Genomic DNA, 20904 nt, shown 5'->3' on the forward strand with positions numbered 1-20904 from the left:
GTAAGCAAACAGAAGGTGAAGGATCTAAAGCTAGAGAATTTAATGCCAACAAAGGATGGTTTGATGATTTTAGAAAAAGGTTTGTCTTAAAAAATATCAAGATAACAGAATCAGCTTTTGCTGATCAAGAGGCAACAAACAAGTTCCCAGATGCCATTAAGAAAATCACTGATGAGAAAAGATACCTTGATCAGATTTTTTAATGCAAATGAAAGTGCTCTATTTTGAAAAAAAAGAAGAAAAAGCCACAGAGGACTTTAATTAATAAGGAAGAAGAACCAGCATCAGTATTTAAGGCAGGGAGGGATAGGCTAGCCCTACTGTTTTAAGCTAATGTTGGGTTTATAATGAGGACTACCCTTATCTATAAAGCTACTAACCTCTGAGTCTTGAAAGGAAAATATAAACACCAGCTGTCAGTCTTTTTGTTGTACAACAAGAAGGCCTAGACAACAAGAACCCTTTTTCTGGACTGGTTTCATTGATGCTCCATCCCTGAAGTACCAATTGGTAAGAGGGTAAGGGACTGCCTTTTAAAACTCTCTTGATACAGGAAATGTTCCTGGCCACATAGAGCTCCATGAGTTCAACACCAAAGGTATTAAAGTTGTCTACTTGCCCCCCAAACATAATGTCTCTAATTCAGCCTCTAGATCGGGGGATCAGAAGGACTTTTACTGTTCATTACACACAACAATCTGTGTAAAGCTTTGCCAACGCAATAGATGAGAACCCCAATAGAGAGAACACCATGAAAGTCTGGCAGGATTACACCACTGAAGATGCCGTCATTGTTACAGGAGAAGTCATGAAAATCATTAAGCCTGAAACAATAAATAAACTCCTCATAATCGGAGAAACTGCATATCAGCCTATTATTGCAGGTAAGTGGTTTTTTAAAAGCTGTAACAATTTTACTAATATTGTATTATTAATATGATTGTAATACTACATGCCATAAAAATTTTATAACAGTATGAAGCAATCATATCAATTACACTAGGCTACCACAAAGCAATCACACTGCTGCTTCAATGCATGGATCATTATACCTGTAAAAAAATATGAATTTCTTTTTCACCTTCTCTTTTCATTTTTTTACTTTGAGTGTTAGTAATACATATAATATCTACAGTGTTTTGTATCACATAAGACTGTTGATGTTGGTACTAACAAATAATTCACCTTGTAAACAGATAATGTAAACTTATGGTATTAATAAATACAGTACTCTAAATATATTTTCTCTTCCTTATGATTTTCTTCATAATATTTTCTTTTTTCTAGCTTACTTTATTATAAGAATACAATGTATAATATTTAAACATACAAAATATGTGTTAACTATGTTATTGATAAGGCTTTCCATGAACAATAGGTTATTGGTACTTAAGTTTTTGGAGTGTTAAAGTTATACGTGGATTTTGGCTGTAAGGCAAGGTCGGTGTTTTTAACCCCTACGTTGTTCAAGGGTCAACTCAATTTGTTACAGCAGCCAGGAGAGACTAAGACACATTGTGACCATAGCTTGATCCTCATGTCAACCCTAACAGGTAGGTCCTATTATACCCTGTGCAGAAATAAGCAAAACTCTCAGAGGTGGGTTAACATGCCCAAGACCCTTTATAGAAGCATTGGAAGCAGGATTTGAAGCTAAGTAAGTCTGACTGCAGAAATCATCTCTAGTACAACATGCAGGCTACCTACTAAATAACACAGTACAATATAAATGGATGCACAACTTTTAGGGGCAGCAAGTCTCTGCATGAAAGTCAGAGAGGAGACTAGATGCATCTTCCAAAGTGTCTGACTATGTCTTTACTGGATATTGGTGCGGCTCTTGCAACCCTGGTTGTATGTAGTCCAACAATAACAATGGTTTTTGTCTGATCCCCTGGTAACAGCTGCCTAAATGGCCACATTGTGGCCAATTCTTGGCTCAGCAGAAAGGAGTTATGATCAATTGGCTGCATCTGTCATGAGAGGTGGGGGCTGGGGGTGGGGTGAGGGGCTGTGGGTGGAGCATGGCAGTCCTACCAGTCATTTGCCTGCCTGAACTAGGTGACTTGCCTATGCTTGTATGGATAAGTACATTCCCCACAGTTCAGCAAACTGCTGTAAATGGAGAAATCATGAAGCTCCAGCCAGAATTTTCCCACCAACTGCAAAGGCACTGGAAAAATGCAACGGGTAGTATAACTGCTATGTTTGAACAAGTGCAATGCATGGATTTCGACGAACACACAGCTTCATTTGTGTCTCCCACCATCTTTTTAAACTCCATTCAGCGGGGATGATTTGTCCTACCCAGATAGAAAAGCTCCAGGTACACCTTCTAGTTGTTCAGAGATAACAGTTCTATAGGCACTTCAGTCCCAAACCCAGTTTCAATGTAGGCACTAGAATATCGAAACTCTTGTCACACTACAGAGGCTGAAATCTGACTCTGTTAAATCTTCCTCTTCCAGTCTGGGTCCAATTAGGAACAAGGGCCTTTTCTCACCTCTGGTTCTGCTCACCTTCCCCCACCTTGAGCAGCTCTTTCACTCCTGGCAGGAATCAAAGTTGAGGAGAGGGTACAGATAAAGGTGAGCTAGTCCAAACATCAGCTTCCTGACCTCTGGGCCTAGGAGGCATTTCCTGCTGACTTTTAAGGTAGTGTCTCTTGGGTTCTTCTGTGGTTTCCTGCTAGCCTCCTTTGTCCTGCAGCTCCCAGGCCTGGTTGCACAACCCCACCTCTTTGGGCTCCTCTTGCCCCCTCCAGGAAGCCTTATGTGTGGATCTTCAGACATCCCCGACTGGCTCTCTCTCCCCTGTGCGGCCCACACTGCACAAACTAGAGGGTCAGTCCATCCCTCCCCAGAACCTAAGTGGTTGGCCAGACACTCTCGCTCTCCAGAGTTCCTGGATAGAGTCAGACTCTAATCCCACCTTCCCAGGGGCCCCAGGAAGCTCTGTACCCTAGGCCTGACTGACAATTCTCAACATGGTTCAGGATGATCTGCACTGGGATCATCTGGGAGCAGCTGTTAAAATGCTTAAATCTGTTGTCCTCCTTCCCCTTTCCTATTCACTGGATCAGCATCTGAAGGAAAAAACTTGGAAATCAACATTGGGGTTACCAGGTAAAATATATAATTCCAGATACACTAGAATTTCATATACAATGTGAATTTCTTTTTCTTTCTTTCTTTCTTTCTTTCTTTCTTTCTTTCTTTCTTTCTTTCTTCCTTTTTGTGTGTGTATGTATCTCTCAGACATTGCATGGGGTCCACACAGATTAGAAACATATTTGTTCTTTACCTGAAATTCAAAATTAAGTGGGCAGCCTGTGTTTTTATTTGATAAATCTGGCAAACCTTAATCTGCACTGAACAAGCTCCCCGGGCTGCACACCAAAGTTAGAGATCTATTAGCCAGGACTGTGGTAAATAAAGTCACCAGGATTAGGTCACCCTGGGGGCGTCTGAGGTGCCAGCCAGCCAGCAGTCCCTGGGTAACCTATGTCATCATGTGACATGTATCATTCTTTCCTTTTTGGATTTCTATAGATTCCTTATAGAGCACTGAAGTTTCTCTTCACACCTAAGCTCTCATGTCTGCCCAGTTCCAGGGGGGTGGTATTCCCATTGTAGCCTCTAGGAATGGTGCACTCTGGAGATGTGGCTGTGCACAGTAGCTCTGTCCAAACCCATCTTTCCCCTCCATCAGTTCAAGCATTTTGCGATCTGTTGTTACTGTAAAAGAGCTTTTTGCACACACACACACACACACACACACACACACACACACTAAATAATAATGCTGGGCAGTGAATGAGTATTTAACAAGAAATAGGGCTCAGTCATGTTAATAGGAGGGCTATAGACCCAGAAGGAAATGGATCTTCCTAGAGGTGAGCTGGGCTTTTGTCCAGATACTTTAGTAGAAAATGAGCAACAATTTAGTATGAGTTTGCCATTATCCCTGCCTTCCCACAAGTGAGATTAGCAGTCATCCTCCTTTCTCCCAATCAGACCTAGGGCCCAGGCTCCTCCTCACCTCCACACTCCACCCCTAAACTGAGCAAAGGGGAAAGCCACCAGCATTTAGCAGGGGTGGGTGTAGCATGTCCAGGAGAGGAGAGAGCTGAGTCTAAAGGAAGAGCAAAGGGAAAGCCTGGAGTTTCTTGGTGGCAAGACTAGGGCCCAGTGACCCGGCATGCTTTGGTACTTTTACCCATATGCCAATAGAGAAAAAAAAGTTATCCCTTCACCAGGCCTCTTCTGTTTGAGACAGATTACATATTATTCAGAACAGATGAGAATTGTACCTTCCCATGGCCACACAACAGGCCCTGGGTCAACCCTCAGAGTGGACACCTGGGTGCTGAGGAGCAGTTGCCTGCAGGGGTCTGTTGGACAAGCAAAGGAGTAAGTCATCTGTCCTGGAATTTCCCCTCTCAGGAAGTAGATGGAGCCATACCCTTGGTATGGTAAAGAGAGTCCATCACCCAAGTCACATGATCTTGTTTTGAGCTTCACAATTACTTTCTTCATGGACCCTATTATTCCTTTCCTGCAGATGATGAAAACCAAGGGAGCTAGGCTGTGGAGAGTAGACAATGTGGCCTGGAAAATGAACTGCGATCACTTTGGGAACTGAAATTAGTACAATTCATTTCCAAGTATTGGGCCTGGCCACTGGCCAGGAAGGCAGTACTGAGGATGCTTGAGTAGTGTCTACCCAAACCCATAGCCCTTTGTGACATCATCAGCCAGGGACTGACTATAAGAAGAGAGGCTCTGCCAACATCATTTCCCTCAATTCTGGCCTCCATCACCTCCTAGGCAAACATCAAAGCCAAGGGCCATGCTTCTGTTATCAATTCTGCTGCTCATGTCTCAAGCCAAGGGTGTACATGTTGGTATGTGGACTCCTCTCCCAGTGGCCAGAGCAGCTCTCCCAGGTGGGGCTGGGCATGATGGTGACCTTGCTCATGTCACTTCCAACCAGTCAGTGGTGAGCATTAAGGGCTAAGGGAAAGATTCAGTTGTTGAGCTCATTAATTAGCTAATTGGTCACTGAGAGGCTGGCCCAAAAGAGCACAAGAGCAGTAGCTTCAGGTTTTCCCAAATACTCCCCCAAAAGATTTCCCTTATTTCCCTTTCTTCTCCTCTCTTCCTGAGCCTAAAAGTTCAACCCATCTGACCTGAAGTTTCAGTTCTGAAATACTAACCTTTATTCTTGAATGAGTAATAGAGTGCCTAGAAGCAAGGGCCCAGAATGAGCTGAGCATTAGAACTCCAAATCAGGGGAAGAAGAGAATGGGGCTCAGGAAAATGACAGAGGTCTGGTGTACTACAGATACAGAGCAAAAGTCTAGCTGGGCACATTCACATGTATGCACACAGGAAGAAGGCCAGGGCCTTCTGTTCTCAATAGGCAGCCACTCATGGTTCTCTGAGGAACCTCAGGTTCTCTAAGGTTCTCTGAACCTGATGGGTTCTCTCTCCCAGGTATGGCTGAGGTTGGAAGGAAACTGGGTTATTTCCCTGCTCTTATGGGTCAGGTAATTCCCCATGTTTAACTTCCATACCATCACAGTGGGTTCTCCACACTCAGCCTCATGCATGTGTGAGGAACTCTGAGCCTTATGAAAGTTGAAGATTTGTCCCAAGTCACACAGCAGGGAAGTAGAAGAGCGGGGATTTTGTACTTGTTTGACTCTAGGGCTCACATTTCCCTCTCTGCACACTACCCCATGAAAAGAACACAGCCTATTCACCTGCCCTCCCTCATTCTGGCCTTGGGCATTGGCTGAAATGTGAGTGGGTGGTAGTGCATGTTGTCGGGAAAGAATCAACAGAATGTGCCTCTCTCTGGTGTGGGCAATTGCAGTAGATTCTCACCCATTTTAGCATTGCCTCCATCACAGCTCAGGGGTTTTGTGCTCTACTATTAAGTTTACAGGAGTTTATACCTGTGATATCAGTTGTTCTTAAGACAAAGATGGAGAATGGGGCTCAGCTGCCAGCCTCATGGAGCCTTTGGTGCAAGATGATATGAGAAATTCTGACAGCTAATGTGGCTTGAGGATTTACTCTATGCCAAGCACTGTGTTGGACACTTCAATACCCACACTCTCATTTAATCTGTAAAAAAAAGTTCTATGCAAGGGAGGATAAGTAGCTTTCCCCAATGCTTACTGAAATCATTTAGTCAGTAAACAACAGAGCCAGGATTGGACTCAGGCTGTGGGGCCCCAGAGCCTGCCCTCTTAGAAAATGCCATACTCTGTGTCTCAGAGATGTCACACAATTGGTTCCCAAAGCTGTGATCCATCATTCAATCAAGCTTCAGGCTCATAATCACTCTTAGTATTGTGGCACATTGCCTCCCACATGCACAAGGCCAGCTTGTTAACATGACTGAAACCATAAGTTCATATATGATTGTTTTATCCTGACTTTTTAGCTCTAGGGAATGGCCCATTAGGACATTGACATCTACTGGGGTTGGGAGCATTATTTTGCCCAGCACTCCAGGGGTGGCTCTGGACAAGTGTTTTCCTGTGATTTATTTTAGACTATTGCAGAAACAAGCTCAGTGAAGTGATTTGCCTGAGATCATAATGCTGGAGAGGGGACAGAGCCAACACTTCTGACCCATGTCCCAGACTCTGTGCAACAAAATAGAGCATCTGTTGGCTTACTTGTGTTCCTATGGGTGCTTCAAGGGAAAGCTTCATCTCTAGAATGGATATAATGATAGCTATTTATAAGCCTCCATGGATATTGACTAAGTGTTGCTACTTTTCCCTTTTTTTTCTCTTTCATTCTACCAGAATGTGGTAAAAGACCCATTTTTGAGGGAGGATCTCAGTATTCCAGAATCATAGGGGGGATGGAGGCTGAGGTGGGTGAGTTCCCATGGCAGGTGAGTATTCAGGCAAGAAATGAACATTTCTGTGGTGGCGCAATCATCAACAAGTGGTGGATTGTCACTGCTGCTCACTGTTTAATTTCTGAAGAGCTACTGTAAGTATCAAGAGCCTATCCCTGTTGCCTCTGGCAGTGTTCACTCCCAGGACACCCCCCACACTCAGCAAGACCTGATTGCTAAGGGAAACCCTAGCCCTAGTCAGTCCTGAGTCAGACAGAAATGATTACCACCCAACCCTTCAGCCCTTTGTCCAATGCTTTATTTCAGTTCTCCTCTTCACAATGTATAAATTTGTTCATTTGTTCTTTTTTTTCTTAGTTGTTTCTCCGTCAGCTCTGACTGTATGTTATAAAATATTTATATAGTTCCAAAAGCCTTTTGCCTCTCCTGCCAAATCTGACATTCTTCCCAGGGAAGAGGAGGCAGTGAGCCTGATGGTGGCATCTACTTTGCCCTACACATTGCCTCCAAGGACCAATAACTATGGTTTCCCCAGGTCACATACTATCCTCTTTAGGAACATTTGTGGTTTGGTAGAGTCAAAGTCTTGGTCCATCCACACCTTCTAGGACATGTAAGTCCTTCTAGGAGGAAATTCTGTTAATTCTGGAAGTCTGGGATCCTAGGTTATCTGATATTCTATTTACTTGCTCCTTGCAGAGTTGTCTCTGCACTCCAGGAGACTGGTTGTAAATCTAGCATTTATTGGTTACTAATCATGAGTCAGTTACCTGCTAAGAAATAACCTTCATTAACTTATTCATTTATATATCAACCCTGAAGAAGGTAGATGAATAACCCCCATTTTAATTCATTCAATCTTACAACAATCCTCTGAGGCAGGTAGAATGAACAATCCTATTTTATAGAGAGGAAAATAGGCCCAATGACTCACCCACAGTGCACACATAGTAAACAGAAATAGGATTTAAATCCAGGCCCCAGTGCTTATGCTTTCTGTGATACCTGCTATACCACCTTAAGAAAGTTGGAAGATTAAAAAAAGAAAGAAAGAAAAGAAAGAAATAAAGCTGGAAGATACACAGAAAGTCTGACCTTTAAAAGTTAATAATAATAATAATAATAATAAAAAGCAGTGGAAAATTTCACCATGACATAACCAAGGAGACTTGTTCCATATGCTTCCATGATATACTTAAGGATTGGCTATTAGGAAGTTTCTGGCCATTCTGCCTGGAGGGAATGCCTAAATTATTATTAAAAATTCTTTCTGCTTAATCAGTGGTAGGTCTAGATTAAATTCTGTGCCTGGGTCTCTAAGTTGCTGGTAGACAAATCAATGTAATAACACCTTACCTATCTGAAACAAGTTTGATCTATGCCAAGTGCTCTCTTGTGTATTCTTTGGAGTCCCCAAAGCTGTGTACTCCCTCTGTAGCATTAGCCAGGAGTATCTCATTCACATCTCCAAGACTGCTGGAGCAGCAACGTGGCTGTGGTCTGCCCCTCCTGCAGTTTCACTTCCTTCGACCTCTTTAAAATTCTTACATCAATAAATAAATAAATAAATAAATAAATAAATAAATAAATAAATAAATCCCTACATCTTCTGAGCAACAGCTCCAGTAGGACAAGTTCTAAAGGCTCCTAGAACTATATGGGATTTAAGTTTTTTTGGGCAGAGTAAATTCTGTGTGCTTCATGACTCCTCTTCGCCTTCTACTTCCTTCTCTCTGGTTCTACGCCACAGTCCAACAGACTTGAGTGTTGTGTTGGGAAGCAATGACTTAAGCAGCCCATCCCTGGATATAAAGGAGGTTACCAGCATAGTTCTTCACAAGGACTTTCAAAAAGTCAACATGGACAATGATATTGCCTTGCTGCTGTTGGCCTCGCCTATCACATTCAATGGACAGATGGAGCCTATCTGCATACCCAGGAAGCCCACCCCCTCCACATGGCACAAATGCTGGGTGGCAGGATGGGGTCAGACTAATAGCGGTACGTGACTGTTCAGCATCTCCTGAGAGCTTCTGAGGGAGGAGCCATATCACGGGCATCTGAGGTTGGGCCCGTAAATCTAAGGATGTGGTCAGGAACATGAAAGGAGAGAGGGCTAAGGGGAAAGGAGAAAAAGACTTGCATTGGAGCAAATCCCTGCATACCTGAGGCTCACAGAGGCCAAATCTCAGCCCCTTCCCAGTGCCAAGGAAGCATCTCCTCGAAGCCCCAGGCTGAGATGCCAGGTCCAAGCCATTCGCCAGGTGTGGTCATATTCAGCCAGCACAGAGAAGTCTTGTTTGCTTGTTTAACTGAATCTAAACTCCTCATTTTGCCAGGGGCCCCCTTCCTTTTTATTCTCTCACATCTCCCTTGATTCACACCTTGATGTTTCCCACCTGGCTCCTACAGGCATTCTAGATACCTGTCCTGGCCTAGACTTCTGATGGTCCTGGAGTGTGGCCCAGCCATTCTTAGAAATGAATGTGTTGTTACTTGTTGTTACATTGTTACTTGGCCAAAATAGGAGGAACTATGTGAGGGCAAAAAGGGATTATGAAAGCCCCATTGGACTTCCCCCAATGAAAATAGGTAGGGGAAGAGATGGGAACAGCATAGCACTGCCTCAGGACTGAACAAGACTCTAGGTACAATAGGGAACTTTGCAACCAGCTGGGGTCTGGAAGATGGTAGGAATTTCAGGGGTTTAGTAACCAGAGAAAAACTAAAGACTGTTTCTAGGCTCTACTGGAGAATTAGAAGTAAAGAGGAGGCAGATGGATATCTGTAAGATTAAAAGTACTTAATAAGAAGAAGAATTTGAAAAATCTGTGTGGTCTGAGTTAACAAGACAGAGAAAAGTTCAGACAAATTCCTGGAAGCTGGGAGTCCAGAAAGGGCTGTGGCAAATCTCCTATAAAGACTCTTAGTCAACCTGTCCTTGCCTGGAGGACCTGAAAGCCTTTTTCCTGGGAGCACAAACCTACTTTCAGCAGCCTTGTGCTAAGGAAGTATCATACTCACATACTAAAAAGTAGCAATAGGTATATAGGCTGAAGAGGCAGGATTATACTGAAAAATGATCAATAGCCAGCTCCAAGAAGTCAAGTCTGTAGGGTCAGTTGGAGTCAAGCAGGAAGCCTGCTTGGAAGCAGGAATATAATTTTGAATAAGAAGAATAATTCAAGCAGGTGAGGAATTCTTTAGAAAAGTCTGAGATGACAGAATGAGTGAATAACATAGAATTATTGGAAGGAAGTGGAGAGTGGAGGATGTAGAGAAAGATAGGCAAGTGGCTGGTGGGATGCAGGGATGCACAGGGTGATCTAGTTGCACTGGGACTAGTGCAACTTTTATAATCTATCTAGTGACTTTTATAATGTACTTTCTTTGTGGGCTAGATGACAAATACTCTATGAAAACTGAGCTGATGAAAGTGCCAATGATCATCACGGATTGGGAGAAATGTTTAAAGGCGTTTCCAAAACTTACCAAGAATATGCTGTGTGCTGGATACGAGAATGAGAGCTTTGATGCTTGCCAGGTAACTAAGCAGTATTCCCACCCTCACCTACAGGCTCCTATCATCTCAGGGCTCCAAGGCAAGGGTATCTTCTTTTCACTGAGAATAGACAACAAGAGTCTATTGTTGAAAGCCCTGGGAATCAGAGCTCCACCGTGGGAATGGGGACATGAATTGAGGAGTACTCATTGTCAGATCCTTGGAATGTTAATGCATAGCCATGAGTCATTATATAGCAACCCTGTGTAAATATTTCTATTCTTCTCTTGATATACTACATAAATAGGGCTCCAAGACTTTTCCATTTCTTGAAGTTCTTTTTTTAAAGATTTTATTTATTTATTAATGAGAGACAGAGAGAGAGAGAGAGAGAGAGAGAGAGAGGCAGAGACACAGGCAGAGGGAGAAGCAGGCTCCATGCAGGGAGCCTGACATGGGACTCGATCCCGGGTCTCCAGGATCACGCCCTGGGCCGAAGGCGGCACTAAACTGCTGAGCCACCCGGGCTGCTCTCTTGGAGTTCTTAGAAAACAAAAAGCCAAGCAGAATTTGAGATTCATACAAGGAATCATTTTATTTCATTAACTGTTGAGCACATTAAGCCCTGGGGAATCCAACCATGAATGAGATAGTTTCTCACCAAAAAGAGTCTACAATCTCCTGGGCAGGCAGTTGAGTAAAGATCTGTAATATTTTGGAAAATACATGTGGATTTCACTCAACTAAAGACTGGTATCTTAGTTTTAATATAATGAACACAACCATTTAAAAAGAAAAACAGTTTTGATTGATGCTCAAAAAAAATATGAAAAATCCTCAGAAATTAACTTTCTATGGCTCTAAGGATGAACTATGCATTTTGTCTTTACTTTCTTCTTCTTGGGAGATGCACTGTTCATCATCACTTTGATGAATTCCACTTAATCCTACTCATTTGCTGAGTAATGAATCTCATCACTGGTGTAAAACTATGAATGCAGATGTTAAACATTGTGTAGAGTGAAAATGCTGTTTCATGGATGGGGAGAGTATTTATCTACAGACTTATCTATTATTGTTTAATGTTAGGAAATGGTAAAAAAAAAAAAAAAAAAAAGGAAATGGTAGCTTTCCCTGCTAGACTGTGAGATAAGGTCTAGGGAGAGAGTTGCTGAGAATAGGGGTTGAGGGAATCAAAGGAGAAGAAAATGAAGAAGAGGCCTGAGGTAAGAAAGAATGGACTCCTGCAGCAATGACACTGTTTAGGAGTCTCTCATGTGGTGAATACTGTGAGGACCAAAGAGAGAAATGATATCAATATCATATTAACCTTGTGTTTTCTTCACATTCTGGACAATTTAAAACATTACAAGACAAAAAAGAGAATCAGGAGTTCTGGTTCTGGACAAGATGGAACATATTATGCTAATCCCTCCCACTAAGTACAGCTAAAAGTACTGGACATTATATTGTAAAAACAAAAATAAAGGCTCTGAAAGGTAGAGATGCATATTGCATATCCTAATGCTTAAGGAATGACCCAACAGTGAGTTCCTTGGGTTTTCTTTTTGCCTCTTATATATTCTAGACTGGATGTTAGACAAGACTGCAACCCAGAATGCCAATATGCACAGAGGAAAACTAACAAAATAAGAAAGACTTCCTTCTCTCTGGACTAGGAAAAGAGCAACCTAGCAAGGCAGAAACTTTTTGACAATAAATATTAAATATTGTATTCCAATAAATACCAAGAAAAAATTGATGGCCCCCCCTACCCCATCAACCAAGGTCAAGTGGACAACCTTGACTTCCTTCTACTGCCCACCATGGTAGTTACAGAAGAAGCTAAGTGGAGAACCAGAAGTTTAGCTACCATCTAGTAGTAACCAGCCATCCTCTACCCCCCCCTTGATGTCAGTGGAGGCCACCTGAGGAACTTGGGCTTCCATCCCAACCAGGTATCCCACTCAGGTATAACTGGGCACTCCTGCTTCTCACCTAGGTGTCATCACTGGCCTGAGGGGGGAATCCAGGCATCCACCCCAATCCAATGGTAGAGTTGCTATCCCCCACTCCAGTTTCAAAGAAACCTGTTAAAGGTGAAGATTTAAATGAGAACCAGTCTTATAACCTAATACTCAAGGCAAAAATCTAGGCAAGATCTGTCATAGCTAGAATAGAGAGTTGGATTTAACTTATTGATAAACATAGGATAGGGAAAATCAGGAAAACTAAAGCCAAAAGTCAGAGTAAAGAATTTTTTTTAAAAGAAAATTGAGAACCATTAATTCCTAGAATAAATCCAATTAAAACTTGACTCAAGGAGTACCTGGGTAGTTCAGTCAGTTAAGCTCAGGTCATGATCTCAGGGTCCTGGGATGGAGGCCTGCAATGAGCTCCCCCCTCAACAGGGAGCCTGCTTCCCCCTCTCCCTCTGCCCCTTCCCCTGCTCATGCTCTCTCTCAAATAAATAAAATAAAATAAAAACTCAAAATGTACGATGAACTTAAATATAAAAGCATAAAAACTTTCAGAAAAAAAAAACACAGGAAATCCGTGAGACATAGAGTGACATCAAAGATACAATTCATAAAAGTAAATATTGATAAACTGGACTTCTTCAAAGTTGAAAACTTTTGCCCTCTGAAAGACCCTATTAAGAGTGTTACCAAATCCAAGTTCAGCTGCCCAGTCGCTTGAAAGGCCATTACTCAAGAGATGAGTTGTTTGGGTTTTTTTAAGATTTTATTTATTTATTCATGAGAGACAGAGAGAGAGAGAGGCAGAGACATGGGCAGAGGGAGAAGTAGGCTCCCTGCAAGGATCTTGCAGCCCTCTATCCCAGGACCCCAGGATCACACCCCGACCCAAAGGCTGATGCTCAATCACTGAGCCACCAAGGTGCCAAAGAGATGAGTTTTTGATTGGAAAAAAAATCGTGCTTTATTCAGGAGGCCAGCAACCCAAGATGATGTCTTGACCAAAAGGCAACTCTGGAATTTCTGTGTGGCCCAAGGGTTTTAAAGGGGTTTAGGATGGCTAATCAGCAAAGGAAGTTCAGTGGTCGACAATGTTTCTTGATCACATGGTAGCTATAAACATTATCCCAATGCAAGGGGATCTGGTACTGGAAATATTCTGTTCTTTCTGCAAGGGAGGGCCAGGTCGACAGATGCGCAGAGGGAGGTCAGTAAAATCACCTGTGTGACCTAAAAACAAACAAACTAACTAAAAAACAAAAAACAAAAACAAAAACCATTGTGCTAAAAAAAAAAAAAAGTGTTAGCTACTCAGAAAGCCAAGGAAGCTTCACACAGACTTCCTAGCTTCAGTGGCCTAGAAAAGTTCTGGTCCTTCAATCCGTAAGGCCCATGATCTGCAAACCTAAGGAAAGTAAATTCATTGTGTTACAGATCAAGGGACTTAGGTTAACAGGCAAGGAGTGTGCTAACTTGAAGCAAATCAACCTTTAAGACTGGTTGGAATGTTGCTGCAAGAGGATGAAAACAAAGCCACAGATTAGGAGATGATATCCAACAAAGAAATTACCTAGAATATATAGAGAACTCTCAGACTCAACAGTAGAAAAAAACTATCTAATTAGAAAATGGGCAAGAGACATGGACAGACATTTCACTAAACAAGATATACGGATGGCAAATAAGAACATGAAAAGAGGTACAGCCACTTGGGAAAACTGTGTGGTTCCTTGAATAGTTAAAAATAGAGCTACCTGATGACCCAGCAATTGCACTACTCGGGATTTACCCCAAAGATACAGTTGCAGTGAAAAGCCAAGACACCTGAACCCCAATGTTTATAGCAGCAATGTCCACAATAGCCAAACTGTGGAAGGAGCCTCGGTGTCAATTGAAAGATGAATGGATAAAGATGTGGTATATTGGTATATATATATATATATATATATATATATATATATATATATATAATGTAATATTACTCAACCATTAGAAATGACGAATACCCACCATTTGCTTCGACGTGGTTGGAACTGGAGGGTATTATGCTGAGTGAAGTAAGTCAATCAGAGAAAGACAATTCTATAGTTTCACTCATATGGAGAATATAAAGAATAGTGAAAGGGATAGGGGAAAAGAGAGAAAATGAGTGGGAAAAATTAGAGAGGGTGACAAAACATGAGAGACTCTTAACTCTGGGAAATGAACAAGAGGTAGTGGAAGGGGAGGTGGGCGGGGGGATGGGGTGACTGGGTGACTGGGTGACGGACACTGAGGGGGGCACTTAATGGGATGAGCACTGGGTGTTATATTATAATATATGTTGGCAAATCGAACTCCAATAAAATATATATTTATATTTATATATTATATATATTTTAGGGAAAAAAAAGAAATGAAAAGAAGTTCAATGTCATTAGCCATTAAGAAAATGCAAACTAAAGCTACAAATGAGGTATCACTCCATATCTCTCAGGATGGCTAAAAAAAAAATAGTGATGTCACCAAATGATGGCAAAAATGCAGAGGAACTGGAGCACTCATACATTGCTAATGAGAATTTAAAATAGTTCAAACAATTTGGAAAACAGTTTGGCAGTTTCTTAAAAAACTGAACACTCTCCTGCCATACAACCCAGCAAATGCCACTCCTAGGCACTTATTCCAGATAAATGAAGGTTTATGTTTACATTAAAACTTGTGCAGGAATGTTACAGCACTCATAATAGCCAAGAATCGAAAACAAATATCTTTAAAGATGTAGATGTTTAACCATCTATGGTACATCAATGCCATGCAATACCACTCAGCTGTGACAAAAACAAACTATTCATATGTGCAACAATGTGGATGGATCTCCTAAGACTCACACTGTGTGAAACAAGCCAATCCCCAGAGGTCCTACACTGAATGATCCCATTTACATAACGTTCTAGAAATGACAAAATTATAGACATGGAGAATGGATTAGTGGCTGCCAGGGATTGAGGAAGTGTTGCAGGTAGGAGGGGATAGGGTGGTAGCACAAAAAGGGGTAACAAGGGATCTCTGGATCAATGCCAACATCCTGGTTGTGCTATTGTACTATAGTTTTGCAAGATGTTATTATTATAGGAAACATGGGATCTCTTTATATTCTTTACATTGCATATAAATCTACAGTGATATCAAAATTAAATAATGAAGAGAAGACAAAACTTCCCAATAATAGTAGTTCCAGAAAGATCTCAGATCATAGCCATGCCACAGACTCAGAGAGCAACCATTTCATACTGAAACAAGAGGCAAAGGGCTCCAATATCAATAAAAAAGGGAAGGGACACCTGAGTGTTGAGCATCTGCTTTAGGCTCAGGGTGTGATCCCGGGGTCCTGGAATGGAGTCTTACATCAGGCTCCCTGTGAGAAGCCTGCTTCTCCCTCTGCTTGTGTCTCTGCCTCTCTCTGTGTCTCTCATGAATAAATAAAATCTTTTAAAAAAAAGAAATGGGGAAAAAACATTTGATAGATAAGATTGGAAAGAGAGGTTGGTCATAGAGAATGTGGGAAAAAATTGCGAAGGCCTGAAACAGCATCAAGTGCTTAGGGAATTTCCAATATTTCAGAAGCCAGAAGTAATAAAAGAGGAGTCTGGAGAGGTGGACAGAGCAAAAATCACCTAGGGAGGTGTGTACCAGGCATAGAAGACTTGCTATTCTCCTAGGTTGTCACTCCAACTACTCACCCAAGAATATAAGAATCAGGGTCCATGGGCATTCCAACCTGACCATTTCAATCTCTTTGATTTAACACCATCCCACGTTCAAATGGGCAAAGTCAATTATGACAAAATTTGAAATAACCAAGTGTCATCCTTTTTTTTTTTTTTTTTTCAAGTGTCATCCTTGATGACATTTTCTGTACCTTTGCTTCTGTGGCTGGATCTACCATCTGGAGTCTAGGAGTTTTGCTTCAATACCTCTCCAATCAAAATGTACTTTAGTCAAAGCTTTTAAATTTAATTATCTATTATTTAAGAGTATTATAAATGAATGTGTTGTTATCATTTTAGGCCTTGTTTTTAAAACTGTGGAGTGAAAAGCTTTGCTCTCTGTTTAGACAGCTTTCTCTTGTTATCAATAAGCTGACGGTGATGCAATCGAGGAAATTTTTTCGAAATTATACGATATTATCATCACTTAAAAACAGATAACCCAGGAAGACTGTCCCCTAGAATTTAAAAATAATTGCCTTTAAAAATAAAATCATTCTTTTAAATTTAGCAAACTTTTAAAAATCATGTCATCACATAATTCAGAGAAGTGATAATTTTATAATGAAAACATTAAAATATGTTCAAAATAATAGCAATAAGATGATTCTATACTTAAAATGCAAATCAAAATTAAATGTTAAAATGGAAAACAAAAAAATAAATAAATAAAATAAAATGGAAAACAACCAGGTTTTTTATGTACTTTTCCCAACACTTTTCCTCTTTGTAATACCTTTACTAAGGTTATACTATGAAACAAAAAAAGCTCAATTAAAAGATAATTTTTAAATGGCATAGTAAAATCAAACATATCCCCAGCTAGTAATGCAATACTTTTGGGAAGGACTAGCAATTTTCTGGAGCAAGTCATCACAATGAACTATTTTCTTAGCTGTCTTCTCCGCTCCAGCAGAAATGTTGTCTTATTTGTGTGTAAATTCCCAGTGCTTGGTGCAATGCTGGGCACATGAAAAATGCTCAACAGATCTTTGTCAAGTAGATGAACATTCCAAGGAAGCCAGCAACTATCTGCCCATAAAGTATCCCTAATGGAGAGGACACCTGAATGAGGTCCTCAAGGAGGCTAAGAGTCTGCAGGTGGAGAGGAGGTTAAGAGTGGGCAGTTGGTTGGGCTGCCAGGAAGTCTGGTTATGGGACTGCGAAGATGACTTGATTTAGACTTGAGCTGCTTTTTTTTTTCTAATGACTTTATTTTTTTAGAGTTTTAGGTTCACAGCAAATTTGAAAGTAAGATATTGGGATTTCCCATGCACCCCGTTTCCACATACCTAACCTCTTCCTCTATCAACATCCCCCACCAGAGGGGTACATTTGTTACAACTGATGAACCTACACTATCATGTCACTATCATTCAAAGATTACAGTTTACTTTAGGGTTCATTTATGGTGTTATATATCCTATACGTTAAGATAAAAGTATAATTACACATAGCCATCGTTATAGTATCATATAGAATAGTTTCACTGCCCTGGGTTATCTTGAGCTCATCATCCCTGCTGCTTTCACAGAAGTCTTATTTCACTCCACAGAAACTTTGACTTTTAGGATCAAAGACTTTATTTTTTTTTTTTTTTAGATTTTTTTCAAAGATTTTATTTATTTGTTCATGAGACACACAGAGAGAAAGAGAGAGAGGCAGAGACACAGGCAGAGAGAGAAGCAGGCTCCACTCAGGGAGCCCAATGTGGGACTGGATCCCGGGACTCCAGGATCACACCCTGGAGTTTAGCAGGCGCTAAACCACTATCTAAGGCAAGACCCTATTTTGAGGCAATGCTTGCTTTTTCTTTCCAAAAGGAAGAAAAAAATTAAGTTTATGCATAAAAGGACACGTATTTACAGATGTCCTTCTTGGTCCTAGCAGTCTGTGAGGAGAATCCTATTTCCTAAATATATAAGCAATATTTGTAAAACATAAGGGCAAAACAACAATATTAATACATTTCTAGGGCATTTACTACATAACATTTACCCTGTGCCTGGTGATTTATAGATTCTTAAAATTTCATCCTCCAACTCTCTTGGGAGGTACTCCCAAGGTATTATTTCCATTTGAAATATATGGAAACTGAAGCTTAATAGAGTTATTTGCCGAGGGACAGCTCTCTCCTTGTTGTGTAAGAAAATAACAAATAATCAAGGCAACAGATTAATAAGATTTTTAATAACATCCATTCCTTCATAAAATGAAGAAAGTTATAAAAACAAAATTTATGGAAGGAGTTATTGGTGTGGAAATCCTGTTGATATAGTTCCTCCCCAATAACGGAAACAAAACTTAGCACAAAGAAAAACACACACAAAAACCAGACAAGTGTTAAAGGCAACATTTTATACTGAAAATGGCAATTTTTGTTTTGGCCCATATTTACTGGGTGTCCCTCAGGCCACAATCTCTTTGCTCTGTATATCCCTCTGCTTGGCGATGTGTCCCTCAGCCAACCCAAACTCCATTTGAACATATTTATTCATTGTTTCTCGCTACACTTTATCCCTGTTATCCACACCCTATGACCTTGGAACTAATCCCCATCATTTATATCCAAAGTCATCCCTGGTTCAGATTTTTATCATTTTCATGTCCTCATCTTAGTCCCTCTATTTCCTGTCTGATTCCCCTCCATCAGCCCCCACACTCTTCCTGTCAAATTCCTATTCATCCTTCAAACTAAATGCTTTGAAGTCTATCCTGATATACCTTCCCTCAACAGAATCAATTTACTCCCTGCTTTGTACTCCACCCATATTGTGTGCATACTCTGTCCCATCAAACACAACTGATTCTTTTTGTTTAACATTTTTATCTCTTCCAGTAGAACATAAGGTCTTGTATCCCAAAGGCCGGATAATTTTTCCCTCAGATTTATTAAATGGGAATGATCAAACCTCTTCTGACCTTCAGTTTTAGAATTATAAAATGGGAATCAAAATAACTACCTCACAGAGATGTGACGGAGCACAATTGATGAGAAACAGAAGTCCAGGGGCTAGCACTATGCCTCACGTATCATGTCCAGGAAATATTAATCCTCCTCCTCCTATTAGAACTCAGTATAATATTCCATTAATTCTAGCCACCCGTTTATGATCTTGGAAAAGGAGGCTATCTTTCTGCTGCAGAAAAGCCTCCTAAAACCACTCAGCAACTTCCATGAAAAGCAAGTAGCAAGGTGAAAAGAACGTGTGCCTTAGTTTAGCATCAGGAAGTCCTGATTCCAACTTAGTCTGGCCTACTGTGTAGCCCTGATCAAGCGATTAAGCATTCTTATGCCTCGGTTCGCATGTATAGAAATGGGTAAAAGGAAGCCATATATATGCATGGTACATGGTAGGGACTTGGTATATATTTTCTATATATGTAATGATGTGAGTCATAGGCACATGTGAGTCCACCCCATAGGAATCATGCATTCAGAAAAGCTTTAGCTCACTTATGCCTTGCAGACACCCACACCAAAGAATAAAAAAGGGACATCATTCTCCTTCATGCCTCTGGAAGAACACCAAAGAAGACTCAATGCATATCTACAACTCTAACAATATTTCTCATATTCTGCTTTCATTCCTTTCTTTTACAGCCCTTTACAGAGCTTCTAATTTGATAAGGTCCACAAAACTAGTTCTCACTCCTCTTGGTCTGTGCAGCATTTACTCTGTCCTCCAGCTCACCTTTCACTGTGCTGCATGCAGTGATTTTCTTACCAATTCTCTCTCTCTCTCCTCTCTCTTCAGTTTTGTCCTCTCCACTGTCTATAACTCCTGGAACAAGCCTGACAGCAGCATGCTGCTCCTGTGGACAAAGGAGAGGGGTGGGCATTGGTCAGCAATGACATCTCCTTTGGCAGCCTGGAGTAGGGGAGATCAGTGCATTCCCTAATTCATGAGCTAGTCTTTGCCTCAAATGAACAGTCTAGAATGGGACTCACTATTGAACTGTGTTCTCTGCCCACAGGGTGACAGCGGGGGGCCTCTGGCCTGCACCACAGAGTCTGACAAGACCTGGTACCTGGTGGGCATTATCAGCTGGGGCAAGAGCTGTGGAAGGAAGAACACGCCAGGGATATACACTTTGTTAGAAAAGTACACCCTTTGGATCAAGAAGGTGACTGAGATGGAGGGAAGACCTTTTAATGCTGAGGAAATGAGAGGTTCTCCCAATAGGAAACAAATGAGGTCCCATGCAGCAGAATTTCCAGAGCCAGGAAGCCACAGATTCTGGCTTCTGATTTCACTTCTGCCCTACATGTTACTCTGGGCCATTTTCTACTGATAATAAAGCAGATGCTATTCCTTAACCAATGAAAGTGTGTGAAAATGTGCTACCAGCAGACAGACTGGCTACAGATTAGATCTAAGGACCAGGAACTGAGGGTGATAATAGAAAGTGGGACCAGAAATGCAGGCTGGAGCCCTGGCTGGGGGACTAGGCTTTGGGTCCCTGCATTAGTCAGGACTCTTTCCACTGCAAGTCAGTTATCTATCTCAAACCATCTAAAACCAAAAACAGTTATTTGTAGATGTAGACCTACAAAACACAAAAACACCAGGAGTGGTTTTTTGCTTCAGGCATGGCTGAATTTAGAGGCTCAACAGATATTGACAGAAACTATTTTTTATTTATAGCTATCACCCTCAAAAAGCGCTTCCAAGTGGTGGCCATAATGACTAGTAGTAGTACCTCCAGTTTGCATCCTACCACCTTAGTAGCCCCAATAAAAAGAGAGAGCCTTGTTACTAATAATTCCAGCAAATGTCTGTGGTCT

The 20904-nt window shown here is 41.2% G+C and overlaps 1 protein-coding gene across 1 annotated transcript; it reads left to right on the forward strand.

Moving 5' to 3' along the window:
* Nucleotides 1-751: 751 nt before the first annotated feature.
* On the forward strand, nucleotides 752-20411 carry PRSS55 (serine protease 55). The gene is made up of 6 exons (XM_072722102.1): nucleotides 752-884; nucleotides 5499-5551; nucleotides 6781-7019; nucleotides 8636-8886; nucleotides 10287-10429; nucleotides 20094-20411. The coding sequence occupies exons 1-6, from the start codon at nucleotides 752-754 to the stop codon at nucleotides 20409-20411; spliced, it is 1137 nt and encodes a 378-aa protein (XP_072578203.1).
* The last annotated feature ends 493 nt before the right edge of the window (nucleotides 20412-20904 follow it).

This window comes from Vulpes vulpes, chromosome 9, assembly GCF_048418805.1.
Source record: "Vulpes vulpes isolate BD-2025 chromosome 9, VulVul3, whole genome shotgun sequence".
NCBI classification, from domain to species: Eukaryota; Metazoa; Chordata; class Mammalia; order Carnivora; family Canidae; genus Vulpes; species Vulpes vulpes.

Coding starts and splice junctions, on each gene's coding strand:
- PRSS55 (XM_072722102.1), top strand. CDS start 752: ATGAAAGTCTGGCAGGATTACACCACTGAAGATGCCGTCATTGTTACA. Junction 7,020..8,635: donor TTAATTTCTGAAGAGCTACT/GTAAGTATCAAG, acceptor TCTACGCCACAG/TCCAACAGACTTGAGTGTTG. Junction 10,430..20,093: donor AGAGCTTTGATGCTTGCCAG/GTAACTAAGCAG, acceptor CTCTGCCCACAG/GGTGACAGCGGGGGGCCTCT.